The sequence below is a fragment of the Lampetra fluviatilis genome, chromosome 31, assembly GCF_964198595.1.
Source record: "Lampetra fluviatilis chromosome 31, kcLamFluv1.1, whole genome shotgun sequence".
NCBI classification, from domain to species: Eukaryota; Metazoa; Chordata; class Hyperoartia; order Petromyzontiformes; family Petromyzontidae; genus Lampetra; species Lampetra fluviatilis.
Window position 1 is genome coordinate 3,234,623 of NC_136305.1, and position 23,715 is coordinate 3,258,337.

General features: G+C 44.3%; 1 protein-coding gene across 1 annotated transcript in view; it reads left to right on the forward strand.

Moving 5' to 3' along the window:
• The first annotated feature begins 7,198 nt into the window (after positions 1 to 7,198).
• Positions 7,199 to 23,715, forward strand: part of LOC144943457 (disco-interacting protein 2 homolog C-like) — a 96,693-nt gene continuing 80,176 nt past the window's right edge. Inside the window, exon 1 of the mRNA XM_078870893.1 lies at positions 7,199 to 7,580. Coding sequence (XP_078727019.1) covers positions 7,499 to 7,580 — 82 coding nt within the window. The 5' untranslated portion in view covers positions 7,199 to 7,498. The remainder of the gene's footprint in view (positions 7,581 to 23,715) is intronic.

Consider the following 23,715-nt stretch of genomic DNA (forward strand, 5'->3'; position numbering starts at 1 on the left):
ATACAAAGCTTTAGAGGCAATGGCTGGTGGATCACGCAGACACTTGCGAAACTCCCACAACCGCTGGGTTGCAAGGTGACCAGGGAAACTCGAGCGCGATGAGTTTTTGAACCCATTTGTGCGGACCTCACTCGTATACGTGGTGGAGCGTATCTGTGTCCTCTGGTTTTCAGTTACAACGAGTTGGTTGAACTGAAGAAAATAATTGAAGGCAGGATACGATGGAAAGACAACACAGGAGTGCTGATTATTGAATTGAAACTATTGAAAGCAGACTTGGGATCAAAATGCTGAAATGTAGATTTGAGAGCAGGTTGAATTTGGAAAACTGAATTTGATCATGGAAAGCAATGTAACAATGTACTTGTAAAGCATTTTTTTTCAATCATTGCATGTGTAGTGACAGAGAAAGGTCACTACTGTGTCGGCCCGTACGAAGGCTGGGGGCCCCAAGGGGGTGCCTGGGGGGTCACGTGGTGGAGGGATCCGGACCCTCCCAGAGGTGGGGGAAGTGAGGCGTGTCCTGGGAAGGGAGGCGTGGCCTGAAGAGAGCCAGCCACGCCGGGGCGGAGCCAGCCACGCAAAACCAAATATAAGCGTGGTGTGAACGCAGAGCGAGGCGGCTGTTGTACTGTACTCCAAGGTGAAGACATCTTCGGTCGTCAAGTCCCGAGTCGTCGTCCTGGGCCAGGCAGGCCGTTGCCTGCCTGGTCCAGTCTGTGTCGTGTTCCAGAGTGTTAGTGAGTTGAGGAAAGTGGTCATCACCTCATGTAGAGTGTTATATTATTTACCGTTTAATAAATAGTGTTGCCTCCAAGTTGTGTGTGTGTGCACCTAATTCGGTCTTACTACACATGTAGCCTGCTATGTCACATTGAAACGTGGACGCCGGCAAATGATAAACAGTCATCGAGTGTACAAAAAAGCACGGAGAGATACATTGATACTTACAATGAGAGATGTACAGAGGAACACACGGATCGGGGAACAACCGCAAGTTGTGGACATCGTATTGTAAGTTAAGGAAAGTTAGTGACCTTGGAGAGGACACATAACTTGAAGGGTCATTGGCCGATGGATGAGACTGGTGACAGAATGTCAACTAGCTCGAAAAAAATAACACTCACCACAGCGATGAAATAAGCTCACGCGTAGGCGTGCCATGAATTTTGGCTTTGCAGAACAGTCCTGGGGAGCCGGTCATCGAGCAGTGGACCGATCATGGCTGTTGAAGAAGATGTTGACGATGACTCAAGTTTCCTCCCACACGAAAGCAAAACATTCCTTCAAATGGAATTTACCATCACCCCAATGTGGGGCATCTCAAAAATAGTCTTGAGACTTCGAGAGGCTTTCCCGGATAAGCATGATTTTTTTTTAAATTAATTTGATTGATTTTCACAGCTGCCTTGGGAAATGTATTTTAGTTGAGGTAAAGATTTGGATTATAAATTCTCTCTCGCCTGGATGCAAACAAAAGCAATTGCAATGAAATACGCTTGTATATGATGTGATACAAACTTTTTTTTTACTTATCCTATCATCATACATCAGAGGTCGACACAATTGACACCATTTTTATGCTCAGCAAAATAGTTGTCATTCTATGGGAAGACAGACTCCCCATCCCATAAATTACGTGGAATTTCCACGGCTGTTTCATTTGATCTTGATCGCAATTCTGACTAAAGCGGGGAGAGGCAATTCGGCGTGACTTTTATAACCACACGAATACTGTACTGTACAGAGACTCCTCTACTTACAACCCTGTCCGTATGTCCAGTTGCCCACCACGCAATAGAGGGCAGTGGTGGCATCTACATCTGCAGAACATGAAGAACCAGTGCCATCTACATCTACAGGGGATTTTACAACTTTTAAAGCCATCCCCCGTGTTTAGAGTACATCCCGTACAACATGTTTGCAATCGACGGGTGTAAGTTGGACTTACTTACAAATCGACTTACGAACAGACCTCTACAACCTAGCTCGTTCGTAAGTAGAGGAGTAACCGTACAATATTTACAAATATCAAGTGGCCTGGATGGGCGGGGCCTCGCGATGGTGGGCGGGGCTAAGATGACTGTGGGCGGTGCCAGATAAAATGTAGGCGGAGCCGCAATAACCAATGGGGGAGGGGGAGACGCGAAGTGGGCGTGACTATTAACAAAAAGGGGCGGGGTCAATTGTCAAAGTAGGCGGGGCTTCTATGGAGCGAGGTGCAATGATTGCCTGGCGGTCCCTTTGATTCGTTGCTTTCTCCTACATTAACATGCTGCTTCTCCTACATTAACATGCTGCTTCTCCTACATTAACATGCTGCTTCTCCTACATTAACATGCTGCTTCTCCTACATTAACATGCTGCTTCTCTTACATTAACATGCTGCTTCTCCTACATTAACATGCTGCTTCTCCTACATTAACATGCTGCTTCTCCTACATTAACATGCTGCTTCTCCTACATTAACATGCTGCTTCTCTTACATTAACATGCTGCTTCTCTTACATTAACATGCTGCTTCTCCTACATTAACATGCTGCTTCTCCTACATTAACATGCTGCTTCTCCTACATTAACATGCTGCTTCTCCTACATTAACATGCTGCTTCTCCTACATTAACATGCTGCTTCTCCTACATTAACATGCTGCTTCTCTTACATTAACATGCTTCTCCTACATTAACATGCTGCTTCTCCTACATTAACATGCTGCTTCTCCTACATTAACATGCTGCTTCTCCTACATTAACATGCTGCTTCTCCTACATTAACATGCTGCTTCTCTTACATTAACATGCTGCTTCTCCTACATTAACATGCTGCTTCTCCTACATTAACATGCTGCTTCTCTTACATTAACATGCTGCTTCTCCTACATTAACATGCTGCTTCTCCTACATTAACATGCTGCTTCTCCTACATTAACATGCTGCTTCTCCTACATTAACATGCTGCTTCTCCTACATTAACATGCTGCTTCTCCGACATTAACATGCTGCTTCTCCTACATTAACATGCTGCTTCTCCGACATTAACATGCTGCTTCTCCTACATTAACATGCTGCTTCTCTTACATTAACATGCTTCTCCTACATTAACATGCTGCTTCTCCTACATTAACATGCTGCTTCTCCTACATTAACATGCTGCTTCTCTTACATTAACATGCTGCTTCTCCTACATTAACATGCTGCTTCTCCTACATTAACATGCTGCTTCTCTTACATTAACATGCTGCTTCTCCTACATTAACATGCTGCTTCTCCTACATTAACATGCTGCTTCTCCTACATTAACATGCTGCTTCTCCTACATTAACATGCTGCTTCTCCTACATTAACATGCTGCTTCTCCTACATTAACATGCTGCTTCTCCTACATTAACATGCTGCTTCTCCTACATTAACATGCTGCTTCTCCTACATTAACATGCTGCTTCTCCGACATTAACATGCTGCTTCTCCTACATTAACATGCTGCTTCTCTTACATTAACATGCTGCTTCTCCTACATTAACATGCTGCTTCTCTTACATTAACATGCTGCTTCTCCTACATTAACATGCTGCTTCTCCTACATTAACATGCTGCTTCTCCTACATTAACATGCTGCTTCTCCTACATTAACATGCTGCTTCTCCTACATTAACATGCTGCTTCTCCTACATTAACATGCTGCTTCTCCTACATTAACATGCTGCTTCTCCTACATTAACATGCTTCTCCTACATTAACATGCTGCTTCTCTTACATTAACATGCTGCTTCTCCTACATTAACATGCTGCTTCTCTTACATTAACATGCTGCTTCTCCTACATTAACATGCTGTTTCCCATACATTAACATGCTGCTTCTCCTACATTAACATGCTGCTTCTCCTACATTAACATGCTGCTTCTCCTACATTAACATGCTGCTTCTCCTACATTAACATGCTGCTTCTACATTAACATGCTGCTTCTCCTACATTAACATGCTGCTTCTCCTACATTAACATGCTGCTTCTCCGACATTAACATGCTGCTTCTCCTACATTAACATGCTGCTTCTCCTACATTAACATGCTGCTGACATACTTGGGCTACGCCCATCTATAAACCTTTATAAACAGTTTGCCTATTGAGGCTAACCCCCCTTTTCCTGATGACGACCGCTTGTGTTGCGATCGAAACGTCACGGTTTAAAAAAAATTGTTTTACTTTTTTATTATTATTATTTTTATATCTATGCGACTTTACCGAATAACCCAAAGAATATAAAAAGACTAAAAGCTCTATTATGGACAAAATTGGCATTGTTGTGAACAAAAAAAAGATAAGCAATGTCTCCTTCATATATAACTCGTTTCTCTGCTATAAAAAAAATAAGTAATTGTTTAACGCAACCCAACAGCCCCATGGCATTTTGTTGGCGATTGACTCCATTTGAATGCAGTGTTTATTTTATTACAAACGATGTTTTATTCAATTCAAATGCAGGATTATTTAACGTAATGGTTGTTTATTTGTTATTCCCTTTTTTGTTATTTCCACCTATCATAAAGCGGAGAGAATACATGATGTAACTCAACACATTCGTCAATTACACTGTGGCCTAAAAGGGAAAGACAGGTGATGCTTCGGGAAATAAACCTTCATCATGCCACATTCGTAGAGAAGGCCAGAGAGAGAGAGAGTCTCGATGAGAGTTGGGAGACTACACTTTACACCACGGGGCCTGATGAGAATTACATTTAAAAAATCTTTCCTGATGGAAAAGGTGTTCACACCCTTCCAGTGAAGGTTCTCCAAAATCCAGCGAAATTTGGGATTGTGGTCTGGGGTATGGAGACCGAACGGATTTATTTACATATTCTTGGTTCTTTCGGTAAAGTCACGTAGAAGGGAAATAATAAAGTAATATAAATATTAAAATAAAAAAATATTAAAATTATTTTATTATTTCCCTTATACGTGACTTTACCGAAATAATAAAATAATATAAATATTAAAATTAAAAAATATTTATATTATTTTATTATTTCCCTTCTACGTGACTTTACCGAAAGAACCAAGAATATGAATTCCTGCAGTCACGAAAGCTTTAAATCAAAAGGATGTATTTACTTTAATACATTTTCTCTGCGATTATTTTTTAATAGTTACGTGTATTTTTATCGTTATTTATGTATTTTTTTTATTTGCCAAGCAGTGGTGTTTTGTTTTTGTATTATATTATCTGTGTAAAGAACGGGATAATTGATGTGCAGCGTTGTGGGATGCAATTGCATGAATTACGCTTTATAAAATGAAATGATGACACGTAAACTTAATTTTATTAAAAGTGAAAAATCATAAAATACCAGTAGCAGATTGCTTTATGGGTTGACCGTTGTATAGTGAAGTAAAAACATGTATTTTCATAATCAACTAATTATTGTATTGCTTGCGCAATTATCACAAATCAAGTCGACAGGGATCCAAGGTGAATAACAAAAACTCCAGACATTCATCGATACCAGTGCTACCTTAAAAGGTAAAATATATATTCGGTGACGTTTCAGGTAACGGACCTTTTTCACAGCACGTGCTATGAAAGAGGACTTGTTGTATATGTTTTCCTCGCAGTACGATCGACGAATGCGTTTAGTAGTTTATCTGTGCACATGCACCACTGCCAATGAAGCAGCAGTGGAAGCAGCAGCAGCAATCACCGAAAACTATTGTGTTATACTGGTAGGAACCTCCTGGTTACACCAGCCCACAGGGGATTATTGTGTCCGTCCGTCGTGCAGGGAGGGGCTGGGTGGGAATGGAGGGGCTTGGTGGGGAGGGGAGGGTGGGGAGGGGCTGGGTGGGGAGGGGAGGGTGGGGAGGGGCTGGGTGGGGGGTGGGAGGGGTGGGGCTGGCTGGGGAGGGGCTGGTCACCCCGTGGTGCCCTTATAAAACTCAACGTTTAACCTACTCACGCCGGCTTGTGCCCGCCCTCACAGTCGGGCATATTTGCGGAATACACCACGCCGCTGTTGACCCTGGCCATTGACCGAGCAACCCAACGTTCCTACCAGCTCATTCCGCAGGAATGTGTTCTTGCCGCGCGACTATCTGTTCAGAAGCTAAATACCAATGTCGAGGTCTCCTAGCCACGACGAGAGGGCTTCAGAAGAGAGTTGGTGTATTTTGCCATTGCTCAGTTGAACATGCTCCATATCTGCCAACCCCTTATCAGTGCAGGCCAATTCAGACCTTATTGGTCACCCAGTGCCCTTATAAATCTCAACGTTCATACTACAAAGTCTCATCACAAGGGAGAAACACAAACAAAAAGACAAAACAAATGAAAAAAAATGTTGCCCATTGAAACGGCTGTACGCCGTATGGACTTGAAAACGTACTTGTACAGGAATATGGGTAAATCGTATGGGTTGACAGCTATGGAGCTCAGACTACAGGTTGGTTTGCATGACCACAATCGCACTCTGGCTTGAATCTTCAATGTTTATGTATCTCTACGAGTTTCTGTGGTATCTCTATGGCCACAATCGAACCGTGGCTTGCATCTTTAATTTTCCATTCATGAAGGAGGTGTGAGCACTAAGAGCCCTGTTGATGCTTCTGTTTTAATTGAACGAGGGCGAATAAGGTGGGGGGGGGGGCTCTGGGGGGGGGGCTCTGGGGGGGGGGGGTCCCTGGTACGTGGGGCGGGCCAGGGACCCCCACCGCCTCCCTCGACGCGGGTGGAGACGCTGGAGGGGTGAGGGGGAGGGGCTGGAGGCGGGCTATAGGGGAGGAGGCGGGGGCGGGGTGAGGGAAGGAGGCGTGGTCAGGGGGAAGGAGGCGTGGTCAGGGGAGGAGATGGAGGCGTGGTCAGGGAAGGAGGCGTGGTCAGGGGGCTGGAGGCGTGGTCAGGGGAGGAGACGGAGGCGTGGTCAGGGAGAAGGAGGCGTGGTCAGGGGGAGGAGACGGAGGCGTGGCGAGGAAAGGAGGCGTGGTCAGGGGGAAGGAGGCGTGGTCAGGGGGCTGGAGGCGTGGTCAGGGGGAAGGGAGGCATGGTCAGGGGGAAGGAGGCGTGGTCAGGGGGGAGAAGAAGGCGTGGTCAGGGGTAAGGAGGCGTGGCGAGGAAAGGAGGCGTGGTTATGGAAAGGAGGCGTGGTGAGGGGGATGGAGGCGGAGGCGGAATCAAACTTCACTCCTCCCGCCCCAATCCCAATCCGTCTGTCTCATCGCCGCCGCCTCCTCCTCCTCACCGCGGCTCCTCCGCGCTTTGCTGTCTGGGTCGCTTTGCCGTCACTCCCGGCGCGGCCGCACGAGAATATTCATTTTTAGTTTGGGGTTTTTAGTTCGGGCTTGTTGGCTGTCGTTGCGGCGTTAGTTTTGTTTGGAGCGAGTTTTGTTGTTGTTGCTGTTGCTGCTGTTGTTGGTGGAAATCTTGAACCGGGGTCTCGACGTAGAGAGATTAGGGTGGTGGGGGGGGGGGAGAGTTTGAGGAGGTGGTGGTGGAGGAGGCAAAGTCGACGATGGACGAGGCGGAGAAGAACGGCGCTTTGCCCGCCGAGGTGAGGGCCCAGTTGGCGGAGCTGAATCGAGAGTTTGCCGAAGGTAAATCAACAAACAATGACGAATAATGCACCGACGCAGCTCGTGTAGCACGCTTTGTGTGTGTGTGTACACCTCCACTGCTGTGTGTGTGTTTGTGTTGAGCCCGACTTGCACAGCACGCTGGTGTGAAGAAGGGCTTGGTGAATGTGACGAGTGGTTGGTGCTTCGCGGATGATGTTGCCAGAAAGAGGCACGGTGGGTTCTGATTAATTCGATTATCACTCGCCGATGATGATGTTGTTGTTGGGCCCCTGGCACGCTAATCGGAACTTGCGGTGCGCTAACCGACTGCGCCACCGCTCCTCGACGCACTCATTTAGGTGGTTGCGGTAGGCCAGTGGTGGAAATTCCACGTTCCTATGCTCGGGTCCAGTTCAGCCATGACGAGAACTCACTGTTGGCATCCCACAAAGTGGTATCAATTTTATCGACCTCTGACGGGCTAAGTTAGAACTCACCCCAGACCGGGGCTTATAAATTGGCAATCGTCACATTGCGATTCAAAAACCTCGCCAACATTAATCGATAATTGAGAACGCAATGTTACAGAGGAGGGAGCGGTGGCGCTGTGGTTAACGTACCGCACTATGAAAGATCGAACTGCAGATGGATTCCCCGGTCACGGCTAACATCAATGGCGAGTGATAATCTGAAGCGGTCCTTGGGACCACACTTTAAACATGCCACACTGATCAGCGTGGTTCAAGTATAGGTCTAACAACTACAGTGATTGACAGCGTGGGGGGGGGGGCTTCATCCAGCAGTATATTGAGAAAGGGCTACACAGAATCATTGTTATTAATGTATTTTTGTCATATAGGGAGATTACGCGTCACAGTACCACTCCCGCAGGAGATGGAGCGGTGAAATGGTTTTGTAGCAACACTGGCGACGGCGTGATGAGGAATTCAAGCCAGCAGTGGATAGACCATTGCTGGTGATAAATGGTAGAAATCTTGAGAACGTGCGAGTTTGCGTTCGAGTTAAGGCTGTTGGTGGAATTGTGAGAATGGCCCCACCGATTGTTGGTGCAAAGTTGAATGCGGTTGGGTTCCCTGGCTTGGCTTTGTGTCGTGGGCATTTAAATATCAAAGAGCCATTGTGTTTTGCTTTCTTTTTCATGTATTCTTCTCTTTATGCCTGGGCCTTCATTCCTATGCTGCTGCTACTGCTGCTTCTACTACTGCTGCTAGCTGCTTGTGAGCTCTGCGATGCGAAGTGTGTTCTTGTGAAAGGGCAATGTGTGTGTATGTAGGTCGACTCAGCCTTAAATGAGTACCTGGTACGATGTGTAAACATTGTCACGAGGGAGACAAAGGCGTGGTGCTCGCCACCAACCCACCCCCATCGTGTGTCATGCTCGCTAGCAGCACTTGCCCCAACATCTGTTAAAGGCCGCATTGGGGATCTTTGCTTCGTCACACTGATCAGTGTGGGTTGGTGACGATGGGAGGCATAGTACAGTTAAACAATTGATTTGTAGCACTGCGTTCACCCGACACCACAGCAGCCCATGACACTTGTTTGTCAATGGTGGTCACCCATCAAAGCACTATCCTCAAATTTGGTTAGCTTATGAGGTCTTGACTCATCCCGGGTTATTTAGTCGTAGTCATTAGTTTGTATACATTTGTGGCTGCGTATGTGTTTATGTCTGTTTACAGTTGATCCTTTGTTGTAGCTTAAGTACTGCTCATTGACACATTTGTCTCATGCAGTGGTGGTGTCCCATTAGGGCGGTCTCAGAAAGCAGGCATTAATGCATCAATGCCCCCTCAGAAAAAGAGGTGCCGGATGCGTTATCTGACAGGGTGGATGACAGGAGGAGGGTGGCATTATGCAAATGGTGAGCTCGAGGTCATTTTGTGGCATCAGATCCAATGTGTGATCAGCAAGGGTAGTTCAGCATGTGGTTTGGCGGAGTGGAGGTGACTGTGATGGTGACAGTGGTAAAGGCATGCATTAGTTTTTTTTATGATGCTCCACAAGCCAAAACACTCGTTGAGCTGCCAGATATTTGGCAGGTTGGAGGTGACAATGAGTTTGACGATTCTGTTAAAATTAAAGTGAGGGCCCTGTTGTCAAATTTAGTTATTATGTTGATTCATCCTTTGAAAGAATGGATCATCGTAGTGTTAGGCTTGATGAGTGAATGAGAAAGTGGCACCTTGGAGGGAGATGTTGCACCGAGATGGCACTGCCCGCTTTAATCGTATCGCTGGCAGCGATTCAGATATACATTTAGAAATATGCGTTGAGATTTTGATTTGAAGCTTTCGTGACTGCAGGAATCCATACTCTTTGGTTCTTTCGGTAAAGTCACATCGGTAGAAAAATAAAAGATGACGACGTTTCGAATAGATCACGACGTTTCCATGACGATTGCTTGTGTTGCGATCGAAACTTCGTGATCTATTATTTTTCTACCTACGTGACTTCACCGAAAGAACCAAAGAGTATGCATTGAGATTATTTAGATAATTTTGGTGCTATAAATGTCCAAATGATGAGCCACTTTGTTGAGCTATCATTTGTGGCCAGGTCACTTCTGAAAAATAAGTTAATACCTCAGTGGGCTTTGCTGGTAGGATGGGGATGGTTTAGTTTTGTTAATGTGTTTGGGTGATTCGTTTACCTTTCTTGTACTTTGCACGATAATCATGTTTTTGTACTGTTTGTTGATGTAAAGTTTAAATTCTAGATTGATGTAAAGTTCTTACCTGCCTCGATTGGACATCTGTGAAAAATAGCTTTATAGCTCATCGGATTCCTCCAGCATAAACAAATATCCTGATTCTGATTCTTTTGAATCCGTCAACTGGCTCACTCGCTAACCAGTGGGACAGCGGCAGGAGCGTTCCCTAACCTCGCCGTGAGCGTATTACTACTAACTTTGGTGATCAACCAGGAAGAAGACTTCGCTCGAGGATCATGAATTGTGCACTCATTATCTTGCTTGCTCTTCGTACGTCTTGTGTTAAGCAACAGGCACACAAACGTGCGTAACATGGCGCAGCCGAGGTGCTTCGATCACGGATTTGGATGCATTGAGCAGCGGCTGTCAAGTTAAAGCCCACAAGAAGATGCAGCAATACGCGTTACAATGGCTTGTTTTGTTTTCGTGCCAGCTGCCACCTGCAAGACGCATACTTGGCAGTGGGGAAGGATATTTTATAGAAGTCCACATTATTTCGTGAAACACAAAGGGTTAAGTTCTACTTGGAGGTATTTAAACTATGGGAAAGAAGCTTTTAAAAAAAATCCACACGGGTAAAGTTACAAATTCATTTTTCATTCCATTCCACAAATGCATTGCCTTGGGTTTTGTATTTCAATTTTATCGGCAGGATGCGAAGGGGCCATCCATTTAGTACGTACGCATGGAGGCGGGGGGGGTTAACCCAAATGCGTATACTTGCGTATGGGGGATCTACTGACAATGTACGCATAGGAAATGATGGGGGGGGGATTAAGCCTCGATAATAATTTGTCTACATTGGCCTTCAAATTAGTTAGATAGTCCGGCGGTTGACTATCTGTTTGCTTGAACACGTTAATATTATGAATCCTTGATCCTAGATTTGAAGCTGGTGAGACTTTCCCCTCATTTACTTGATACAGCTATCGTGCTGTGACGGTTCCACCTGAAGACGGAAGCTTTTGTTGCCTCCGAAACGTCGTGATTTTTATTTTTATTTTATTTTACTTTTATTAATTTTAATTTTTTTACCTACGTGACTTTACCGAAAACACCTAAGAATATAATAATCCTTGATCGTTTCTGAGTGGATTAAATGTCGGCCGTTCTATAGGATTCGGGTGGGGGGTGCGTTAAGCGTACGTACGCACGCACGCAGGTGGGGGGGGGGTATAAAGTCCGCGTGCGTACAGGGAGGGGGGGAGGGCTCAAGTTTTGACAGATTGTTTGCGTGCCTACTAAATGTATGGCCCCTAAATCCAGTTCCAAGTCTGTTGGCGCAGTTGGGTGGGGTGACGTACGCACCTCTGAGTTGTCGTCGTGGTGGTGGGGAATGGCGAAGGTGCATCTGCCAGTCATCTCTGCCAGTTACCCCACACACACATGGGCCGGTCGCATTACCTTTTGCCAAAGAGCCGTCTCTTTGGGATCCCTGGATGAAATGCCTCTTACAATCACTGGTTATATCACTGCCACTTAGTCGCAATTACCGTTGCTGTTCTTTTGCACATCTGCCAGTCATCTCTGCCAGTTACCCCACAAACACCTGGGCCGGTCGCGTTACCTTTTGCCAAAGAGCCGTCTCTTTGAGATCCCTGGATGAAATGCGTCTTACAATCACTGGTTATATCACTACCACTTAGTGGCGAATTACCATTGCTGTTCATGTTCTTTTGCACACCTGTAATATGATGAAGTAGTTGGTCGGTTACATAATAGTTGGAGCAATCATCTGATGTGCATAGTGTCAAATATATCTTTTTTTATTCAAATGTGATATCTCTGGACTCATAAGCATATTCAAGTAAGAAAGTCTCCAAAATATGTGCACCACTTAGAAGTGCACAAGAGTCCCATTGAAGGAAGGGAGATTATAAGTAATTATGCGATGTCATCGTCCGGGGACTGTTGTGATGCAACGCGATGTTTGGCTATGAGCTGTGAGAGTTCTTGGTGCAAAGTTCCGCTTCTCATTACATGAAGCTGATGACACAATTGCAGTACAATTGTTCTGAACAAAACGCGAGCAAAAGTGTCATTTTTCGATTTAAAACTTTCGTGACTGCAGGGATTCATCTTCTTGGTTCTTTCGGTAAAGTCACGTAGAAGGGAATTAATAAAATAATAAAAATAAAACATAATAAAATAAAATAGATGTGTACGTCGTGAGAATTATTTTATTTTATTATGTTTTATTTTTATTATTTTATTACTTCCCTTCTACGTGACTTTACCGAAAGAACCAAGAAGGAAAAAAGTGTCATTGTTGAAAAGCTCTCCTGGAAAAAAATATCTTCTAACTTGGTGAGACTTTCCCTTTGGACATTTCTCTGTGTGCTGTCAAGAGGTACTTTACCCGCAGACTTGCCTTTCTACCACTATTATTGGGACCTCAATCACAGTTATACAATCACAGTTATCACACCAAGCCTGCCATTGCTACTCTCCAGTCACCGACATTCACGATTGTTACCTGCGCAGTGACGGCACATTGCGAAACAGTTAACTCTAACCTTCTAGGGCTATCAATTCCTACTCTAATGGAGCTCTTGAGTGACAGCTATAAAATCTGAAGTTACCTGATGGAAAAAACCCCATGCCCAAATTCAAGCATTTCTAGACATTGCCTAACAGCACCGGTGGGTGCGTCTGGTATTGGTCTGACAGGATAAGTGCTACGGAGCCTAATTCATTCCACTGAGTAGTGATGCATCTCTATCACTTACAAGCCACCGGTGTGCGCTCAAGGGAAGTCGTCACGCTCTGTTGGTGACCCCACTATAAAGGACCTCCTTGTAAAAGCTGAAAAATGAGATGTGCGCCGCACCATGTGACTGCACCGTGTTGTTTTTTTGTTATTATGAGTTCATCACCATGCAAGGGCAGCACATTTCCCATAATGCTTTGAATGTTCAGGGAGAGCGGTGGCAGAGTGGTCTGCGCACTGTGGTGTGAACTTGCTGATCTGACAGGTCTCTGAACCGGTACTGACCCCCCCACCCTCCTTTTACTAGCTATGCTCTAGCAGTGGATTGACAAAGGTGCTAAGTATTTGAATACTATTCTAACAATTTATATCCATGCAGCAGTTACCAGTGGTTCAAAGGCTAAAACGATGTTAATGCTTGGGATGTTGATTTATTGAATCATAAAATCAACATCGAAAATATGAATGTCTTTGTAGCCTTCAACGTTCTGCTTATAAATTGGATTTTCATGCTTTGAGTAGCATACGTAATTAAATTGTACATGGAGCAGCTATTTAATACTGAGCAAACACATTATGTAAACTTGTTACCTGCCCCTCACTGTATTAGACATATATGCACAGTTTTCTGTTTTATATATTTATAGTGTAGCTTCGGTGGTAGAATCTACAATTCCTTGTTAAACTAGTTTTACATGGATCCTCATGGCAGGCATGCAGAATGGCAAACATACATTGTTTATTGCACCTTACAATCATTGCGCTTTGATGGATGTAATTTCTTTTTGCACAGAAATAAAGCCAAGTTTGGTTAAATCAGTGCGTAGTTTAATATTGTCCGTAAGTTAGTATTATTTATTTATGTGTACGTTAATTTAGTGTTTTAGCATGACCGAACCGATCGTGCGGGCAAACGGTTTCGTTTGTTTTCTGGAAACAAATGTTTAGGGCTGGAGGCAAGTCTTAGCATGCAGTTTTACCGTGTCCTATTTCATCGGCTCATTCAATCCATAGCCGCCAGATGCAGTCGCAATTGCAACATTTGCTGGGAGCTGTGGTCCCTGCAATTTGGCCAAGACTGTAGAGTCTCATCGGCTCTCACCGGCAAGGAACGGATAAAATCGGTAAATGATGAGAAGTGCCCTATAATTACAGAAAACTAGTTCAGGCCAGAAAAGCATGAGTTTACAACAACACACCAACACGTGTAATAGGCACTCATTATTTGTGCATTATGAAAAAAAGACATCAGGATTTCCTGAAGAAGTGCATTGTGGTCCTCTTGGCACAAGTCACCGGTAAAAGTAAAATTGAGCAAATATGAAGGACTGACAGCAGCGGTGGCAGCGAAGCAGAGATAGGCATCTCTAGACCAGTTTTATTCTCATTAGAACACATTATGTAAACTTGACAGGATAGTCACCGATGCTCATTGCTGCAAAGTCTGCCTTTGGGCACTGCGTATGTGTGGGGGGGGTCTCCATTTCCACGCCATGAGGCTCTTTAGCGTGGCCAATGCCAACAAGAATCAAATTTGTTAATGACGAGAAAAATCCATCATGACAGAAAACTCGTGCTGAACTAAAAGCAGTGCAGTTGCACATCAATACAGATCTGTAGCCAATTTCAACAACTTGCAAACGTAATGGATTTCTTTCTCACCCACTGTATGCGTGTGTAACCTTCATAGCGTCATGCAATCTTGACTGCGAACTCGGTTCCAGTTTGTCGGCAAGCTTCCTTTGAAACCAGATCTTACATCAGCCACGTCTTTTAGCTTTCGCGTGTAGTTCCTGTACACCGCAGAGTCGGTTCATGTAATTTTGATCTGTTGCTACGACGCACTGTAAGTTCCTTTTCACAGAACGAGTCTTTCGACGGCGTGCGCTATTTTGAGTCTCCACCCCCCCCACCCATGGCTTCGACAGTGAAGGTGAGCACGCCATGGCCCATGGCGCAAGGAGAGTTGGCCTGCCGCCTGCCTTTTGTCATGAGACGTTGTGACCGTCATGGGGCACTAATAGGGTTTTCCCCCTTTTTTCTGGCAACAAAACTGACACCTTTTGCAAGGAATCATGCTTACATTAACCACAATACTTGCAGTCAAATGCAAACAAAAAAAATAATCTGATAATTTATGCATTGTCTTTGAAACTGATTGGTCCACACCAGAGACAGCTTTCTTTAGAGCCTAGTCTCATATGGTGTTCGACCAGATGACGCCAAAAGGCGCACAGTTCAAAGACAACGCACTACCAGAGTAATGAGAGCTCGGGGTGAAAAACCCTATTAGTATATTTTGGTACTGGCAAAAGGAGGTCCCATGATGTCATGGGGCAGTCGCCCTTGCTCAATCAAACGTGAGCCAGCCAACTCGCACGTGCGATTGTTTATGTCCCCGCTCGCATCATCCCTACGGTGGTCTTGCCCAAGCAAGGAGGTGGGGGGGGGCATTTAATTTAGAGCCATGCCACTTCTTTGCCGTGGGGGGCAGTGGGGGTGGAGGAAATCCATCCTGGAATGCGGTGCCATAACTTAGCAAGCTTTGCAAAATGTTTGTTTCCCCCAAACGAGTTTATTTCATTGACATTTATAGCCCAATTGTGCTTGTGCAATCGCCTTAAGAGTGACGCGCCATTATTTGTGAATGGCTGTGGAGGAGGAAACGCAGGAACGTGTCCGGTGTGTTTTCACGAGGCACACTGGCATGATAATTACTTGATTGTCGGCGAGCGGCGAGGCATGATTTAATTGGTTGAAATTTGATGGTGACCACTTCGCAATGTATGCGGCGAATTGCATGTGGGGCTTGTGTTCAGATTTTATATTACTTAAGATTGGTGGTTCAAATTACATGCAAATCATATGCACATTGTATGTTAATGTTTCATTTGGGTCAACGGAGGGCGCAAACCTTCGCAAATTAAGGAGGAAACACGAGAAACAATAGAAACAAACCGTAAAAATTGAGACTTAAATCGTGACCATGAATCGTGACAGGTCATTGAGTCGCTTGGTGGTGAATCAGTACATCTCTACTCGATCTGCCTCATTGTACAGTTGTATGTTGCTTTATTAGCCTATTATTAACCATACTTTAGACTGTGATCAATTATAATAATCATAATTTAAGAATAAAAAAACTAAAAAGAAATCCCTTCACAACCAGTGTATTTAAGAACTGTGGGTCACTGCAAGTTTGCCACGTCATAGACCACATTTAGGATTGTTAAGGTTCATTAGAGGTAATTTGTTGCAGGGAGAAGACCACTATGGGACTACATTATTATCAATAAGAGGACAGTGTAGCAAAATACATTGTTTCACTGTACTATGCACCCATGTCTATGCTTCCTGAGCGCACTGAGTACATCAAATAACCTCCCATGACCCAGGCAAACTTAACGAAGTTATGATACAGCAGTGAACATACAGTCCCCGACTTACGAACGCCCGACTTACGAACGCCCGACTTACGAACGTCCGACTTATGAACACCTGACTTATGAACACCCGCACTTACGAACGGGCTTCGCACTTGCCAACCGAACCGCGGAACGTTTTTTTTCCGGCGCAGCAATCCTACACGAGATGTAGAGTAATGAGTCGCAGCCTCTCGTGTAATGCACAACGGCATTGAACCGGCCGGCGACATTTTGCGTTTAAGCACAGTACATGATTGTGTTTCGACTTACGAACGGTTTGACTTAGGAACGAACGGGTTTCGGGAACGTAACCCGTTCGTAAACAGGGCACTGCCCGTATTGACAAAAGTGATATACGTGGTGTACACGTATGAGACTGCTTCCTATGGAGCCGAGGGAAGCGCCGGGTCCGTATTGTAGCAACCAATTATGCCAAGCCTGGCTGTTCCCCGCGCTTGTGCCAACGCAGCGTGATAACCGACACGTCCCGATGAGCGGGGATAAAAGAACTGCTGACCAAGTGGCTTGTTGTACTCTCGGCCAACGTAACATTTTTTTTAAACACTCTTTTATTATCCCTTTATTTTCTGTCTTTTATATTGTTGTTTTACGAAGGTCGTCGTTTGTAGCTGTGCGAATTCTGCCTGCTGATTTCTGCTCTCATCTGTATGTACAGTGTGGCGGAGGGCAGGGGCGCAAATGTTAAGCAGCCTCCCGCTTTAAAGCTTTCGTGACTGCAGGGATTCATCTTCTTGGTTCTTTCGGTAAAGTCACGTAGAAGGGAAGTAAAATAAAACATAATAAAATAAATCTCACGACGTTTCGGCCACAACGCAAGCAGCCGTCCTCAGGTGAAGAATTAAAGATTATTATGTTTTATTTTTATTATTTTATTACTTCCCTTCTACGTGACTTTACCGAAAGAACCAAGAAGACAGCCTCCCGCTGTGAACCTCGGCGAGCTGAGTTCGATTCCTGGCCCTGGGTAGTATTAGCGTCGAGTGATATGTCAACTGGTTCTGGGCCCCCCCCCCCATCACCAACCTGCAATGACCAGGATGGGGAAGTATGAACAAATACTGTGACCCCTATTGCATAAAGGGAGGCTTTCACCCAGAAGGCAAAGGGCTTAAAATGATTGTTTTTTTAATGTACAGTGCAATTTTTTTAACTGGATAATTTTAAACCGTTCAACAATCCTGGAAGCATATTTGAGAAATAACATAATTTTAATCCCTTATCTGTGATCCAATTTCACAATAAAGTATTTTATAATCATTCGGTCATTGTCCACTACTAGATTATTGCATTTCCAAGTCATCACCATATCTCATGGTCTTGCGGTGTCACGATCCATCTCACTCCTGCACGTAAATATTGTCTTTTGTTTAATCTGGTGAGAGCGCATTGAGATTTATTATTTTATTTTGAATGGAGACATGTGGCCCTTGGAAGAGCAACACACATCTCTCATGGGTTGACTTGCATGTGACTATAGTAACAGATTTCCCTCGAGAGATGTGCAATTTCGGCCTTTATCTAACAAGTCCTTATGTAACTACAGTTACAGACATCTCGCTGAAGAGAGGTCTCTGAAAAGAGATGCGTGTTATGTTAGTTACGTGAAGACAGTTGTTGACAATTTAGTTGGAGGTTGTGTTGAATTTGTGTGAGAATTTGGTTTTGACAACCAGCATGTTGGCCTTAACTCTGTTGATGTTCCTAAACCATGAGTGGGAATTGTGCATTCCTATGGCAGGGGCGAGTATATCGACAGGTTAACCTGCTGTTAGACTCCTGACCAAGTGGGGAGCAGCCTTAGTAGCTTGTGCTCGATTTACCCACCACAGTGAGATGATGGGCCGAGTCAGACCATTACTGCGAATGGAACTCGCTACCTTCTGATTATGAGTAACAGGCCTTCTGATGCAGATTCTCCCCAGCCTGATGTTAACCGTTACACTACACATCATTTCATTTGGTATAAGGTGCAATATCTATTTAGTAATTATACAAAACAGCTCCAGACCTGTTACCATAAATGTAAACGTAACAAAAGAAGACATCGGTGGCTTCATTGTCCATTGGCGTGTATACAGCTTAAACTTGCGGCTATAATGAAAAATACGATGTCATCCAGCGTCTGGCTGAGCGGCCTTTATCAGAAGGGTCTCCGCGTTTCCTTTTCTCACACCCAGACAACGATGAATCAGGAAAGGCTGGCGTCATAGGCGTGTGCGTGTGTTCCCCACACTCTTGAATGTGTTTGTTTTGCTTGGCTGTAAAACTAATATTCGTTGATAGTGAACGAAGGGTCATCTGGCATGCGCCACGCATGTCTGCGTATGTATGTTGAACTTTTTTCGCATCGTACGTAGCCAGCCGTGCTCATCGGAGGTGCACTGTTGTAAGGGTTAGATTACTGCCCTATCGTTCTGTAATCCACACTTAATTTTGTCGGCGTTCACTTTTCCAGTGTGCAATTATTTAGTATTTTTTTGTCAATTTTCCAAACTTTTTATTCCACTTGTCCTGTAGGAGTTTAGCGTTACATCTTCAAGTGACCTCTGCTGTACATCTCCATGTGTCTTTCTGTAGAGATGTCATTTGAATGCCAGTGGAACTAATTAGTTTAATATTCTCAACGCTGGAATTTATTGGCAAATAAAGTCAACAGTTTAAGAACAAATTTTTTTATACAGTAATTGGTGTGATCAGACTGAGACCAACAATTCCTGCTATACTTGAAAACCCAGTTTAATTACCACCGGTTTTAACCTGGATTTCAGAAAAGTATCACAGTGTTGGGATTAAGTGATCTGAGCCACCAACCATCTTTTGTGTTTTTTAAATGCTGCTGTTGATGCCAGGGATAAGACCTTTTTATTGCTGCGTTTTCATGACAATTAGAAACTAGACCCAAGCTACGCTTGGGCTGACATTACTCAGATCCTGTCCTAAAAGACAACTTCTTGGGTTTGTCCTCTCCACTTATCCCACCGCCCTATCTCGTTCCTTCTCTCCATTGTCAGGAAACTAAGTTTAGAGTGCCCTGCACGAGAGACACATTAACTTCATGCGCGACGGCTCGGAGGTCATTCTGCCTAAAATGCGGGCAGCCCCCTTGTAAAGGCGAGCTACTCAGGTGGGCCGCGCGGCCTGGTTACAGCTCGTTTGGCCAGGTGTAGCTGCCGTGGGAATCCGGTCCAGTGCTGTATGTTCCTTGGAAGGCTGCAGAACTCTTGAGAGACTTGGTCGAATCTCGTGGGGATCACTGGATTCTAACCTGGGATATAAGCAGTGCCAGCTCATTGCTCTGATAGAAGTGTTGACATTTTAAGCTGCCCAGCTGGGTTTTATAACATTGATATTTGTTTACCAGTTAAGCTCGTTGTAACGATCATTGTCTGCAAGTTTAAGGCCACCTCTTTATTATTTGAACCGAAAGCGAGCAGGTGTTTGTAATTATGTACCTTTGTACTGTGTTTGGTTGTATGGTATGTACTATAGAAAAATATTTGTATTTCATCAATTTCTTGCCAACTAAACCAAAAGAAGTTTAACAGCTGGCATATATGCTCCTAAATGTGTTTGTTTATTTTCAATGTTAAACTTAATGGTGTAAAAAATACATTAAGCCGGTTTATTTCACCGTGTGTGTGTGCGCGTGTATATTTTGTATTGTTAAAACATCAGATGCAAACGCTTGCAGACTGCAGTGAGCCTCTATTTTAAAGAATAAAATATTTTAAAGTCTTCCCGCGAATTATGACTTGTTTTTCCAGCCTGCACAAGTCGGTGTAAAGTTCACGAGAAATGAACAAAAACACAATTCTTTCCCTGCTTTTTTTTAGTTTGAATGTTATTCCATTTCTTTCCATTTGCCGCGTTGAAATGTCACTCGGTATTTACAATATTTCGCAAGTGTTTCCTCTGGCAGAGGCCTGCATCTTGGCCTGGGGCATAGAGAATCTGGGGGACCTGATTCCAGATATGTATCTGCATTTGGTTATTGATTTGTTGGTTCTGAGCTAGTGGAATAGAGAGTTCAATTTCAACTTTAAAGGTAAATTTGTTTAAACAGGTGGAGAACTCAAGAGGCCCGAGACTTTGCGTGGTCTCAAGCAAGTTCACGAAAACACCGCCGGTCATTGGGTATTGTTAAATGCACATGAGTGATGTGCGTGTGGTATTTTTATCCGCACGCTTATCCATGCTTAACAGAAGTAATCATCTTCTGCCTGATATTTTAAGCCTAAGTTTGTTAATAAACTACAACAAACTCAATCTTATGCTTGTTTAGATAAAAAAAAACCTCGTAACGTATACGTGGGGAACAACCAAAAACATTTATGTCATCTTCGAAAGAAAGAAATATAATTAAAAGTGACTGACGCCCTCGTTTTTCCCTTGTTTAAATGCCTGAGAATCCAACTGTCCTGCTTTTACAGGCCTATCTGGGGTGGACAGAGGAAGCATGGTGCCTTATCTGTGTTTTCCATTACTAACCACCAGAAAGTAGAGAAATAGGTTGACTTTTTTTTTGCTCCTTTCACGGCACCGATAAGCGTTACAAACATAGTTTTACTCTCACGTCATTTATTCAGCCCCTGTTGTTTGAAATTCCCGATTAACAAATGTGAGCGGTGGGGTGCAATGGTTAGGGCACTGCGCTGTGAACTCGGAAACCTGAGCTCGATTCCCGGTGATGAACCGGTGTTGGCCCCCTCCCTGACAAGTGTGGTGAAGTATGGTCAGACAAGCCCGCTTGACATGGTGTAGGGAGGCATTCATCCAGCAGTGAATTTACTGAACAGTATTTGCTTAATGGTGATTTAATACACATGAGACTGTAATTGCAGCCCTACCACATGTTATAGTTCATACTACGCTTGTCTTTGTTTCTGTACTGGGTTATACAATCTGTACAAATGTGATGAACAGTATTGTGTAGATTTAAGTTGAGAAAGACCGTGGTTGAGCAGTTTTGGCAATTGTGTCAGAATTAAACGGCACAGCCAATTAATTCGTAGCGGCTTGTGTACGAGTTAGCAAATGATAAATTGTATCTAATGTTTCCCACGTTGTCCGCCACTCCTGCACCACCTCCGCTTAGGCGTGACAGTTTTTATTTAATTTGTTCAGCACACTTGACTCACGCGAGTGTGTCTGAGGAGCGTGGTGCCTCATTTGTTTCCAAATATCCGGTGTCCCAACAGGGGATTCACTCGTTTATCCAGGGGTGGGAGGGTGGGACATGACCACGGGTTATCCGTGGCGAGATGTTAACCAACTCGCCTGGTATACAGGAAGTCGTGGGTTTGATCCCAACCCTGACGCCTGTTGTATATTTGGAATTTTCCTGTCTTTCTCCCAGTAGTCATGTGGATTTTACTCCAGGTCCTCTGGTTTTTCCCTTCTACATTTAAAAAATGCGTTTAGAGTATTTGGCTGTTATACATTTCCACACGATAAGCCACTTTCTTGAGCTATAATTTGTGGTCAACTCGCCTCTGAAAAAGAGCTGGATAGCTCGGTGGGCCTTACCGGGTAAAATTTAAATAGTATTCGTTTAACCCAGGATAGGTCTAAGAGCCCCGCCCACCTATAATGTCACCACACGAGGCGTGGCCATCCGGTAACCAAGGGCCATGGAGATAGAACCTCGAGGGCGTTCTGTGACGAAACTTAGGTCACGGAACGAGGTCGCAATCACCACCAGGCCGCTTACCCCTCAGGTACCAGTCTTAGGTGGTATCTCTCCTAACAGAATGGCAAACGAGCTAGCTCCCTTCCCATAACCGTCATCTCTCGGCAGCACTTACATCGCAGGCAATTCAGCATTCACTGTCAGGTACCAGGATCCGTACTTCCAGTTATTCGACCCGAATAACTAACTTTCAGCATGGTCTGGAACCCAGATGTTCAGGAGGCCATGCCCACCAGATATTTGGAAGAGAGAACCAGGATAAATGAATTGACTGTATTAATTAACTGTAAGGGCACCATGGTGCAGACGGATGGACCAAGAGGGGACCGTAGAGATGAGAGGGTGTAAACAAAACAGTGCAAATGAGACATTACACTGCAAACAAAATAGATAATTGACTCGAATTGGGATCTTAAACCATTCCAAATAATCCCATCACGGAAGTGTAAAGAGATTAGTGGGATCATTCAAAGTATTGCACTTGTCATTCCTGCTGTTATACATGCCATGTTAAATGTCATATGCGAGTTCCTTTCACGAGTGCCATGCATGAGGTTAAGATTGCTTACTAGATTTCCATTATACATAGTTCGAAAAATTGTTCTGATAGTTTATTTTTATCATGCATTTGTCATGTTTAGAAAAATTTCCCTGCTTTCGTTCCGTGCAAACCTCTGCATAAAAACCTCCTGTCCCGGGTCACCATTTAAAAAGAACCTCTTAGCTCAATGGGCCTTGCCCGAAAATAAACGCACCAACTGATTGCACGCCTGCTGAGCGTGCTCCCTTAGTGCGGCAATTGCTTGTGTGCCCTTATTGTGACGGTGAGCTGAGATGTCCCCTTCTCCGTGTCGGTAGGCCGTTGTTTATCGTGTCGTGCCGTTATTGGCGTGATGTTAAATTTGTGCTGCGTATCGCTAATGGGCCCCCCGGGTGTGTGGTTGTGCATGGGCCAAGGTGATGTCCCTGTTTAGAATGGTCATTGAATTTTGTTTCAACACTGCCTTAATAACCACAGATCACTTACGTTAAATCCTGGACGTGCCATCGACGTGCAAATTGGAGCGTTCAGCGTGTTGAGTTCGGCAGTGCCGCGTTTGGTTTACAGGTTTTTTGACCAGTGCCACGTTTGGTTTCCGAACTATTTATTCTCCTCCTATGCGTGTTGGGTTGTTCCTGGACACTGTGGTTTCCTCCAAACTCGCGAAAATACCCGAAAGGAAATTGTTAAGCATACCGATCAGGATTCTCCAATATAGGCTTCTGAATCCTCTTTGGCTTATCTGGGTAAAAGTAGAGTAATTTCTTACTCACTTGAGGCCTACATGTAGTACCCAACTTGCGTTCGAATATGCACGTGTGGTTTGTTCGGCCTGCAGTTATTTTTATTTCAGTGCAGACATTTTGCGCACGCGTAGACAAATAGTGTGACATTCATACAAGGGGACTTGCGCGCAATTTGACACGCGGCTTTGAAATGTTATCTGGCCCGATTTTAAATAAAACTTTGCGTTTTGGCTGTTTGCTTTTGAACCAGGTGCATTGCAGCTATTTCTAGCTAGTGGAGATTAAGATGTGTTCTCTTCGTGTCGAGG